The following is a 12,218-nucleotide window of genomic DNA, read 5'->3' as shown; positions in this document are numbered from 1 at the left end:
TGATCCTGTTTGCCTTGGCAGCTGCTGCCTGGCACTGGCTGCTCCAGGTAAGTTTATCATTAACTAGGATCCCCAAGTCCTTCTCCCTGTCAGATTTACCCAGTGGTTTCCCGTTCAGTGTGTAATGGTGATATTGATTCCCTCTTCCCATGTGTATAACCTTACATTTATCATTATTAAACCTCATCTGCCACCTTTCAGCCCAAGTTTCCAACTTATCCAGATCCATCTGTAGCAGAATACTATCTTCTCTTGTATTAACTGCTTTACATAGTTTTGTATCATCTGCAAATATCGATATTTTACTGTGTAAACCTTCTACCAGATCATTAATGAATATGTTGAAGAGAACAGGTCCCAATACTGACCCCTGCGGTACCCCACTGGTCACAGCGACCCAGTTAGAGACTATACCATTTATAACCACCCTCTGCTTTCTATCACTAAGCCAGTTACTAACCCATTTACACACATTTTCCCCCAGACCAAGCATTCTCATTTTGTGTACCAACCTCTTGTGCGGCACGGTATCAAACGCTTTGGAAAAATCGAGATATACCACGTCCAATGACTCACCGTGGTCCAGTCTATAGCTTACCTCTTCATAAAAACTGATTAGATTGGTTTGACAGGAGCGATTTCTCATAAACCCATGCTGATATGGAGTTAAACAGTTATTCTCATTGAGATAATCCAGAATAACATCCCTCAGAAACCCTTCAAATATTTTACCAACAATAGAGGTTAGACTTACTGGCCTATAATTTCCAGGTTCACTTTTAGAGCCCTTTTTGAATATTGGCACCACATTTGCTATGCGCCAGTCCTGCGGAACAGACCCTGTCGCTATAGAGTCACTAAAAATAAGAAATAGTAGTAGTCAAGGCGAGAGATGATGAGGGCATGGACTAGGGTTTTTGCAGATTCATGGTTGAGGAATGAACGGATTCGTGAAATATTTTTGAGTTTAAGTCGGCAGGAAGTGGAAAGGGCTTGGATATGTGGTTTGAAGGAGAGCTCAGCGTCAAGGATTACCCCGAGGCAGCGAGCTTGTGGGACTGGGGAGAGTGGGCAGCCGTTTACTGTAATGGATAGGTTCGTTTTTGGTTGCGTGAGATGGGGAAAGATGATGAATTCTGTTTTGTCCATGTTAACATTACCAAAATCATATGGATTCTCAGACTGTTACACGGGAAATATTTTGACAAATAATAATTTTCACTTTGTTGTACAGCTAAGAAGACAACTCCACTATTAAGCTTCTTAAAAAATAGACAGGTAAGAATTTCATCTTTCTTTTAAATTCCAATAATTTTTCTGTTAATGATTCTATTGTTTCATTTTTGTATTTTTAAACTTTTTTCATTCTATATTGGAGCAGGTAATAATAATAATAATTTTTTTATTTATATAGCGCCAACGTATTCCACAGCACTTTACAATTAAGCGGGGACATGTACAGACAATAAATTCAATACAAGTTAAGACAATTTAAACAGTGACATTAGGAGTGAGGTCCCTGCTCGCAAGCTTACAATCTACAAGGAAATGGGGGGACACAATAGGTGAAAAGTGCTTGTTATTTCAGGTCTGGCAATAATAGGGATTTTCATATAAAGCTGCATGATCCGGTCATCAGCCCATGTGTTTAAGTGCAATAGTCAAGTATCAAGTGCAGATATGTGCATGGAGGGTGTGGAGACAGATGAATAGTAGGGTGCAGATTCAGAATAATATTTGGAAGGAGGGAACAGGGCAAAGTTAGTTTACTGAGTAGTTGATGTGGTAGGCTTGTTTGAAGAGATGGGTTTTAAAGCGCGCTTGAATAGGTCGGGGCTAGTTATCAGTCTGTCTGGGGAAGTGCATTCCAGAGAGCTGGCGCAGCACGAGAAAAGTCTTGGAGACGGAGGTGCGAGGATCGGATTACGGGGGGGATGTTAGTCTTAGGTCATTTGTAGAACGGAGGGCACGTGTAGGGCGATAGACGGAGATGAGAGAGGAGATATAAGGCGGTGCAGAACTGTGGAGAGCTTTGTGGTTGAGAGAGATGAGTTTATACTGGACCCTGTAGAGAATGGGTAGCCAGTGTAATGACTGGCACAAGATAGAGGCATCAGTGAAGCGGCTCGACAGAAATATGACCCTGGCTGCCGCATTCAAGATGGATTGGAGAGGAGAAAGTTTGGTAAGAGGGAGACCGATCAGAAGAGAGTTGCAGTAGTCCTGACGAGAATGAATAAGAGCGACATTAAGGCCATGTTCACACAGTGCGTTTTTTACCGCGGAACCGCGGCGGTTTTGCCGCTGCGGTTCCGCAGCTGTTTTCCATGCAGGGTACAGTACACTGTACCCTATGGAAAACAGGACACACTGTGCACATGGTCCGGAAATTGTTAAAAAAAAGACGCGCTGAATAGCTCCCGGAAAAAAGAAGGAGCATGTCAATTCTTTTTCCGGAGCCGCAGCGGTTCTGCACCCATAGACCTCCATTGTGAGGTCAAAATCGCAGTAAAACCCGCAGATCAAAAATATATCTGCGGGTTTTACTGCGATTTGATGTGCAGAACCGCTGCAGCAGGAAGTGCGGGGAGCGGGCGGAAGTGCGTGGGCGGAGTGTGGCTGCCCCCCCCGTGTTCCGATCCCGCCCCCCCGTGCTCCGATGCCCCCCCCCAGTGCTCCGATGCCCCCCCCCCAGTGCTCTGATGCCCCCCCCGTGCCCTAATCTCCCCCCCTTATACTCACCCGGCGTCCCGGTGTCCGTCCGGCCGTCTTCTCCCTGGGCGCCGCCATCTTGCAAAATGGCGGGCGCATGCGCAGTGCGCCCGCCGAATCTGCCGGCCGGCAGATTCGTTCCAAAGTGCATTTTGATCACTGAGATAGGTTATATCTCAGTGATCAAAATAAAAAAATAGTAAATGACACACCCCCCCCCTTTGTCACCCCCATAGGTAGGGACAATAAAAAAAATAAAGAATTTTTTTTTTTTTTTTTCACTAAGGTTAGAATAGGGGTAGGGTTAGGGGTAGGGTTAGGGGTAGGGTTAGGGTTAGGGGTAGGGTAGGGTTAGGGGTAGGGGTAGGGGTAGGGGTAGGGTTAGGGTATTTTCAGCCATTTTAACCCTAAAAAAATTCCTAGAAAACACACAGACTCTGGCTAGAAAACTGCATCAAAAAAACGCATCAAAAAACGCATCAAAAACGGACCAAAAAAGGACCAAAAAAAGGACCTGCGTTTTCTGCCAAGAGCTGCAGTTTTTTAAAAAACAGTCAGGAAAAAAAAAGGATGGAAATCCTGAACGTGTGAACATACCCTAAGAGTCTTAGCAGTTTCAAAGGTGAGAAAAGGTCGGATTCTGGAGATGTTTTTAAGATGCAGGTGACAGGAGCGAGTGAGTGATCGGATATAGGGACTAAAGGAAAGTTCGGTGTCGAATATGACCCCAAGACAGCGGGCATGCTGTTTGGGAGTTATGGATGAACCCTCCAGGGTAATTTCAATGTTGGGTAGAGTGAGGTTAGTAGAAGGGAGAAACAAAAGAAGTTCCGTTTTGGAGAGATTTAGTTTCAGATAGAGGGAGGACATGATGTTAGAGACAGCAGACAGAATTGGGGTAGGGGTGATGTCAGAGGAAGAAGTGTATAATTGGGTGTCGTCAGCATAGAGATGGTACTGGAACCCAAATCTGCTGATTGTTTGTCCAATAGGTGCTGTGTATAGAGAGAAGAGGAGGGGGCCTAGGTAAGCTAAAAAGGGCTTTAGGGGCAAGCAATCACTTGTGCTGAATTTATGTTGTCACCAGTTTTGGCCGATTATAAGATACGGCCACCGCCTTTCAGGGCTGATACATTGCATTCTATAATGCTGTATATCTGCCCCCAACCTGACCTGTAAGAGAAGAAAAATAACTTTTATTATACTCGCCTGCGGGGCGGTCCGGTACTAGGGGTGTCGCTCTTCTTGGTCCAGGGCCTCCCATCTTCTTGCGATGCCGTCATCCTGATTGCTTCGTGTGGATGGCGCATTGCTGCATCATCCACACAGTCTCCTCGGCATCGTGCTCCTGCGCAGGCATACTTATTTGATCTTTTGAGGGCAGAGCAAACTACTGCATTGCACAGGTGCTGGAAAAGGTCAGAGCCCTGGCAGAAGAACAGCATTGCAAGCAGATGGGAGGTGCTTGACCAAGAAGAGCAACACCCCTCAGACCGCACCGCAAGTGAGTATAATAAAAGTTATTTTTCTTCCCTTGCAGGTCGGGTTGGAGGCAGATAATACAGCATTATAGAATGCTGCATATAAGCCTTGAAAGGTGGTGGTCGCATCTCATGTCGGCCAAAACTTCTGACAGGTTCCCTTTAATTACTGTTCAGATTGTTTTGGAAAATTTAGTCATTAAAGCAGTAGGCAACGAAAGAATGGCTACAGACTTTTTTAACCCCTTTTTATGCTTGACTTTTCAGAGAATAAGAGATGAAAAGCGGGAAGAGAGAAGGAGGAGAGAACTTGAACGTAAAAGATTGCGTGAAGAAGAAAGGAGGAAGTGGAAAGAAGATGAAAGAAGAAAAAGAAAAGAAGCAGAAAAACAAAAGAAGTGTGAAAAGACTCCAGAGAAAGAAACTGAAAGAGGAAAGGATGAGCCTAAAATTAAGGTACTTAGGATGACACATGGGAATCTGACTTACTGATTAGGTGATTAAAAAAAACCAAAACAAAAAAATGCTATTTAATTTGCAGCCTACCCAAGAGTCAAGATCCTTCAACCATTAAACCGCAGTCGGACAACCCATTTTTAATGGTCTCAGTGTGCTGCATTAAAATAAAAATATATATATATATATTTCTCTATCGCTTCATTGGGTAGCACAGGAAACCATGGGTGTATGCTGTTGCCACCAGGAGGCATATGATACACTGCTGATTCTGCAAGTTTTCCCACTTACAAAAAAATGGAGAGGTTTGTAATTTTTATTGTAGGTACACTTCAACTGTGAGACAGAATCTAAAACTTAAACAAACAAAAAAAGAAAATCGCATTGTATAATTTTTACTTAATTAAATTGCGTTTTATTGATCACCAACGAACCAGTAAGAATTCTGGCTCTCACACGTTAGTTTTTCTTTAAGAAGCCCTCCTACTCTGCACTCATTACCTGTATTAATGGCACCTATTTGAACTTGTACCTGTATAAATGACACCTGTCCACATACTCAATCACACTCCAACCTTTTCACCATGGCCAAGACCATAGAGCTGTCTGAGGACACCATGGACAAAAGTGTAGACTTGCACAAGGCTGGGATGGGCTACAGAACAACAGGCAAGCAGCTTGGTGAGAAGGAAACAACTGTTGGCACAATTTTTAGAAAATTGAAGAAACACAAGATGACTGTCAATCTTCCTCGGTCTGGGGCTCTATGCAAGATTTCTCCTCGTGGGGTAAGGATGATTGAGAAAGGGGAGGAATCAGCCCTAAACTACATGGCAGAACCTGGTCAACGACTTGAAGAGAGCTGTTACCACAGTCTCAAACATTACCATGAGTAACACACTATGCCGTCCTGGATTAAAATCCTGCAGGGCGCGCAAGGTCCCTCTGTTCACACCAGCACATGTCCAGGCCCTTTTGAAGTTTGCTAGTGACTAGCGTTGAGCGAAACAGAACGGACAAATTCAAAAATCGCCGACTTTCGGCAAAGTCGGGTTTCATGAAACCTGTCCCGATCCTAGTGTGGGATCGGCCATGAGGTCGGCGATCTTCGCACCAAAGTCGCGTTTCGTACGACGCTTTCAGCGCCATTTTTCAGCCAATGAAGGAGGATGCAGAGTGTGGGCAGCGTGATGACATAGGTCTCGGTCCCCACCATCTTAGAGAAGGGCATGACAGTGATTGGCTTGCTTTCTGTGGCGTCACAGGGGCTATAAAGGGGCGTGCATGCCGACCGCCATCTTACTTCTGCCGATCGTAGTGTCGGGGTCGTCACGACAATACCCTTCATCCACCAGTCATTCCAAATCAGATTAAAAGCATGTTGGTACCGGATAAGAATGAGTCAGACACAATGCTGGTTCAAACTCATTGCATGCTCGTGTGTAACGTCACAGCAACGACTTAACTTTATTTTCTGATACACAACATTACATGATCTATTGGGGGAAGGTGTGCAGAGGCCGGGGATAGGCAGGGGTTAAGCAATGTATCTAGTAGTCAGTCCTTCTGGTTGGCTCTGACATCATCATCTGATGAATCTTCCTTTGTCCACATCTTGTCCACATCGCTTTAAGTATCATTTCAAGAGAAATGATACTTGTCCTTCTGGAATGTGTAGCTTGCTTCTTCAGCAGGGCGAATCTGGGGCAAAGATGAATACTGGCAGCCATCTTAAATACAGTTAAATTTGGATTTGCAAGCAAAGGGGAAAACTTATTGTTTCACAGCATAAGAATACATAAAGTACAAAAGAGTATAAGGATATATATTTTCACCTTGACAGTAGCATAGGGAGAGGTTGCCGCAGCTTCATCAGAAGAAGGGATATAGTTAGGGAGGGAAGATTAAGCCCCGAAACTGCTTGTGCTGTAGCGATTGCCACTGTCCAACACCACCATTTGTTTGCAGGGACAGTGGAGGCTATATTTTTGGCATCAGCTCTGTAGCTTATTAGGCTGCCTTATAAGGCTCCCTGATAGCTGCATTGCTGTTTGCACGCCGCTGTGCAACCAACTGCTTTTTTAAAAGCAAAAATCCTGTTGCTCCTTTGTGCAGTTATCTTGTTTATTTGTCCACACTTTTGTGTGCAGCAGTCCTTTTTATTGCTGCCATACTTGTCCTTTGATCATTGTAGGGAGATTGAAATTGTACTACAGCCCTTGTATTTTTTCATATATCTTCCAGCCACTTTCTGCCACTTAGATTACGTTGTTTTATACACTGGGCCTGAGTTTTGGGTCATGTAGAAAAGCCGCGGAGACACCATCACGTGTTTCTCAACGCAAGCAATAAATAGCCAGGTCTTTCACCGGGAAGGAACAACCACGGGAAGGGCAGCATCCAAAAAGGAAAACCACATATGCCAAAACATGGTATCCATCCACAGACAGCTGTTTCGGGGTATTTGCCCCTCATCAGTGTGGAATAGGAAACTGGCTATTAGGAGCAGTGCCTAGTAAAAGGACTATAAACATAAGGATGAATGACCTCGGGGAGATCAAAACATCCAACACCGCGGAGACACCATCGCGTGTTTCTCAACGCAGTGATCCAGAACACTGCCCCCATCCCTTATGGGAAATATGCAAATGCATGTAGAAAAGCCGCGGAGACACCATCACGTGTTTCTCAACGCAAGCAATAAATAGCCAAGTCTTTCACCGGTCAGGAACAAGACGTTTCCTTGTGTCCTTCACCCAAACCAAAAGTGAAGGATGCGTCAGACAACACTACAGGTTACTCCATGGAGCTCTTTGCCATACCGTGCCTGGGTTAGAACGGGAAATTAACTGCCCATTACAAGATGAATCGGACATGGAGTGCACAGATGCACAGCCACAGCTAGATTATGCTGTTCCATTGTCTCAGATCACTACATTGCCCTTGCAGTGTACTGAGCCAGAACCTGACCCTGCTGAGACTATGGTGCCCCGTCCCGAACGCTATAGCACCTTACACGGTGACACAGAGGAAGGTGCACATGACATTGAAGAGGAGGTGATAGATGACCCAGTTGTTGACCCAGATTGGCAGCCATTTGGGGAAGAGGGTGCCGCTGCCAGTAGCTCTGAAGCGGAGGAGGATGATCCGCAGTAGCCATCTACATCGCAACAGCTGTCATCTGGCAGGCCCATATCTGGCCAAAAATGTTTGTCAAAAACAGTTTTAGGACAGCGTGGCCATCCGGTGACAGTAGCACAGCGTGCAATGCCTGAAAAGGTATTCCATAGTAGGAAGGGTGCAGTGTGGCAATTTTTTAACCAAGATTCGAATGATCAGTCAAAAGGTATCTGTAAGAAATGCTCAAAGACCTTTAGCAGAGGGAAGAATCTTCAAAATTTAAATATAACGTGCATGCTTAGACATTTAACCAGCATGCACTTGCAAGCCTGGACTAACTACCAAACGTCCCGTACCGTTGGTGCACCTGCTCAGAATGAAGGTAGTCAGCAACGCTACATTGCTTCCCTCACTGTAAGCCCACCAGTTAGGACACCACCAGCAGCAAATGTGGAGGTATCGTCGCAAGGCCAAAGCAGTCAGGGAATCACAAGGATATTGGTAGGAAACACTGTATGTAGGCCAACATCGAGAATACCATCACCAACCCTCTCTCAATCCGCCATGTCCACCACCACCACCGCTAGTTCCACCATATGCAGCTCTCCAGTCCAGCTCACCCTACAAGAGACTCTCGTTAGGAAAAGGAAGTACTCATCCTCTCATCCGTGTACACAGGGTTTGAACGCCCACATTGCTAGACTAATCTCGTTAGAGATGATGCCCTACCGGTTGGTTGAAAGCAAAGCTTTCAAAGCCCTGATTTGAGAAAAGCCATCCCAGCCCTCCACCAGCATGTCAAAGACCGCATTATCCATGCACTGAGGCAATCAGTCAGTAGAAAGGTGCACCTCCCAACAGATGCATGGACCAGTAGGCATGGCCATGGACGTTACGTGTCCATCACGGCACACTGGGTTAATGTGGTGGATGCAGGGTCCACAGGGGATAGCCATAGTGGGACAGTTCTGCCTAGCCCACGGTCTAGGAAACGGTTGGCTGTAGGCGTTCGACAGCCCTCCTCCTCCAGAAGCGAAAGCTCGTCCACAGAGCGCAGTTGCCCAACCACTCCATCCGCAGCTGCCAGTGTTGCACACGAGGTGTCCCATTATCGAACAGCTAGTGGTAAGCGTCAGCAGGCTGTGTTAGAAATGAAGCGTTTGGGCGACAACAGACACACCGCGGAAGTACTGGCTGAGTTCTTGCAGCAACAAACTCAGTCATGGCTGGGCAGTGTACATCTTGAGGCAGGCAAGGTAGTCAGTGATAACGGAAGGAATTTTATAGCTGCCATAGCCCTTTCAGAACTTAAACACATATCTTGCCTGGCTCACACCTTGAACCTGGTGGTGCAGTGCTTCCTCAAAAATTATCCGGAGTTACCAGCCCTGCTCCTGAAGGTGCGAAGACTTTGCTCGGACATCCGCCGGTCGCCCGTACACTCTAGCCGTATGCTGAACATCAGCGATCGCTGAATCTTCCCCAGCATCGCCTAATAATCGACGTTGCAACAAGGTGGAACTCCACACTGCACATGGCTCAGAGGCTGTGCGAACAGAGGCGTGCTGTGATTAATTTGTGGGAGGATACACATACACGGGCAGGCAGTTGGATGGCAGACATGGAGTTGTCTGGTGTGCAGTGGTCGAAGCTCCAAGACCTCTGTCAAGTCCTTCAGTGTTTTGAGGAATGCACACGGCTGGTAAGTGCAGACGACTGCATCATAAGCATCCCACTAATGTGTCTGCTGATGCAAAATTTGATGCACATTAAGGAGCTGGCGTCTGCAGCCGAGGAGGAGGGAAGCCTTGATGACAGTCAGCCATTGTCTGCTCAGGGAACTCTCCTGGACGAGGTGGCGGCCGAAGAGGAGGAGGATGATGGGGATGAATATTTATGGGAGGAGGATGCTTCGCAGGGGGCAATAGAAACTGGTGACGTTGCAAGGTCAGGTACAGGGTTTTTGCGGGACACAAGTGATGTTGATTTGCAAGAAAGTGCTCCTCAACCCAGTACAAGCAGTGAATTGACACCTGGAACATTGGCCCACATGGCTGAGTATGCCTTGCGTATCCTAAAAAGGGACCCCTGCATTATCAAAATGATGACCGATGACGAATACTGGTTGGCCTGCCTCCTGGATCCACGATACAAAAGAAAATAACAAAATATCATGCCACATGAGTACCTTGAGCAAATATTGGCTACCAAACATGCAACTCTTGTAGACCGTTTGGTTCAGGCATTCCCAGCACACAGAGGCGGTGATGGTTCTCACACGAGCTGTAAGGGGCAACATGGCAGAGGTGTTAGAGGTGCACAAATCCGAAGTGGCGTTGGACAGAGGGGTTTTATGACCAGTTTGTAGAGTGATTTCGCAATGACCGCTGACACGACAGGTAGTGCTGCATCGATTCAAAGTGACAGGAGACAGCATTTGTCCAGTATGGTTACAAACTACTTTTCCTCCCTTATCGATGTTCTCCCTCACAGGTCATTCCCCTTTGATTTACTGGGCATCTAAAATAGACACCTGTCCTGAATTGGCAGAATATGCATTACAGGAGCTCGCTTGCCCTGCTTCTAGTGTGCTATCAGAAAGAGTCTTCAGTGCTGCTGGTTCAATACTGACCAAAAAAAGGACACGTCTGGCTACCCGAAATGTTGATGATCTAACCTTCATTAAAATGAACCAATCATGGATTTCAAATTATTTTGCCCTACCTTCTCCTGCTGACACGTAGCTTGCCTGAAAAATGTCTTGCTTTTGGCCTCCTCTTACTGACTGCTCCAATTCCTCCATTTGCAGCTGCTGAATGTCCACCATAGGCCATTTTTATACCTCCCTAAATGGGCTGACTCCCCCCACAGGGCCGTGGTCACCACCTGGCGCAAGCACCCGTGCGAGTGCCGTTTGCCTGGACAGGTGGGTGCGCCCACTCTTGGGCGACGGCACTGGCACAGGGTCCCTCATAGTACAATGAAGTGTCTCTGACGGTGGTGGTGCACAACCAACGTCAGGCACACCGTCGTAATATGAGGGGCCCTGTGCCAGTACCACCGCCCACGAGAGTGTTTCCCCCCCCCCCCCCCCCCAGCTCGAACAGTGCTCTACCACTTGCAATACTTGCCTCTCCCTGCTCCACAACTGTGTAGTCTGTGCTGTTAAATCCTTCAATGGCACTGCCAATACAAATTTGTTGAAATGATAGATGATAGTTACAATATACAGGGGCCCTGGCCTCTATTTAGACCAGTTAATACTTTGTGCCTACTAGCACTGTCTGCTACTCAGCAGAGGAGCCCACTCCAGTACCTAGCTATGCCGCCGGTTTAGTCCTGTTACCAATTTTGAACTGCTTTTAGCCTTCTTTTCATATTTTGGGCCTATATCTGTGTTTCCTCCTCATCCTGCCCATTGCCCAGCCACTGCTAGATGAGTCTGCTGGTACATTGACTCAGACCACTACATTCCCCTTGCACTCTACACAGCTAGAATCTGACCCTGCTGAAAGTCAGGTTCCCCTTCCCGCATACTATACCACCTTACACGGGGACAAAGAGGAAGGTGCAGATGAAAGTGCAGGTTCCTTCATCAGGTGGGGGGGCATACTCGTTGGCACTGGCACAGGGCCCCTCATAGTACGCAAAAGTGTCTGTCAGTGGGAGGCGCCACCCGCAGTCAAACACACCGCCGTACTATGAGGGGCCCTGTGCCAGTGCCAACGAGTGGGCCCCCCTTGCTTGCTCAGGATCACAGCACTTGCAAAGTTGAAACACTTACCTCTCCCTGCTCCACTGCCGTTACATATTCCGCGTTTCCTGGGCCCACGAAAATCTTGAGCCAGCCCTACCCTCCCACAACTTTAGCCAAATGACCCCCTGTTTTCAATGCCTAACTATTATTATAAAGTAAATTAAGATTAACAAGCTTAAGAAATAAGAATTGATGTTTTTGGCATTAAAATGGGCACTGTAGGTGTTTTCCTGTCCTCCACTCACTGCCGACTTCGGTTCCCCATTGACTTGCATTGGGTTTCGGGTTTCGGTCGGCCACCGACTTTTCGAAATAATTGGCCGATTTCACCCGACCCGACTTTTGACAAAGTCGGGTTTCGCGAAACCAGACTCGATCGTAGAAAAGTAAAAGACGCTCAACTCTACTAGTGACCATCTGGACAATCCAGAGGGGGCATGGGAGAAGATCATGTGGTCAGATGAAACCAAAATAGAACTTTCTTTATCGCTTCATTGGGGGACACCGGTAACCATGGATGTATGCTGCTGTCGCTAGGAGGCTGACACTATGCAAAAAAAGGAAACTAGCTCCTCCTCCGTAGTATACACCCACCGACAGGCACGAAGTACTCAGTTTAAGCTTAGTGTCTGTAGGAGGCAAACCTGGACCTGATCCCAGATCCATCTTTTCCTTTTCAGGTCACCTGTTGT

The 12,218-nt window shown here is 46.7% G+C and overlaps 1 protein-coding gene across 2 annotated transcripts in view; it reads left to right on the top strand.

Annotated features, from left to right (window-relative positions):
• UPF3B (UPF3B regulator of nonsense mediated mRNA decay) overlaps window positions 1-12,218 on the top strand; it is a 41,696-nt gene that overhangs the window by 12,253 nt on the left and 17,225 nt on the right. For both annotated transcript variants that reach the window (XM_069747105.1, XM_069747106.1), the window contains 2 exons: window positions 1,235-1,278; window positions 4,461-4,649. In XM_069747105.1, the coding sequence (XP_069603206.1) occupies window positions 1,235-1,278; window positions 4,461-4,649 (233 nt within the window). The remainder of the gene's footprint in view (window positions 1-1,234; window positions 1,279-4,460; window positions 4,650-12,218) is intronic.

Source organism: Ranitomeya imitator, chromosome 2, assembly GCF_032444005.1.
Source record: "Ranitomeya imitator isolate aRanImi1 chromosome 2, aRanImi1.pri, whole genome shotgun sequence".
NCBI classification, from domain to species: domain Eukaryota; kingdom Metazoa; phylum Chordata; class Amphibia; order Anura; family Dendrobatidae; genus Ranitomeya; species Ranitomeya imitator.
This window is presented reverse-complemented; position numbering and strand designations above follow the sequence as displayed.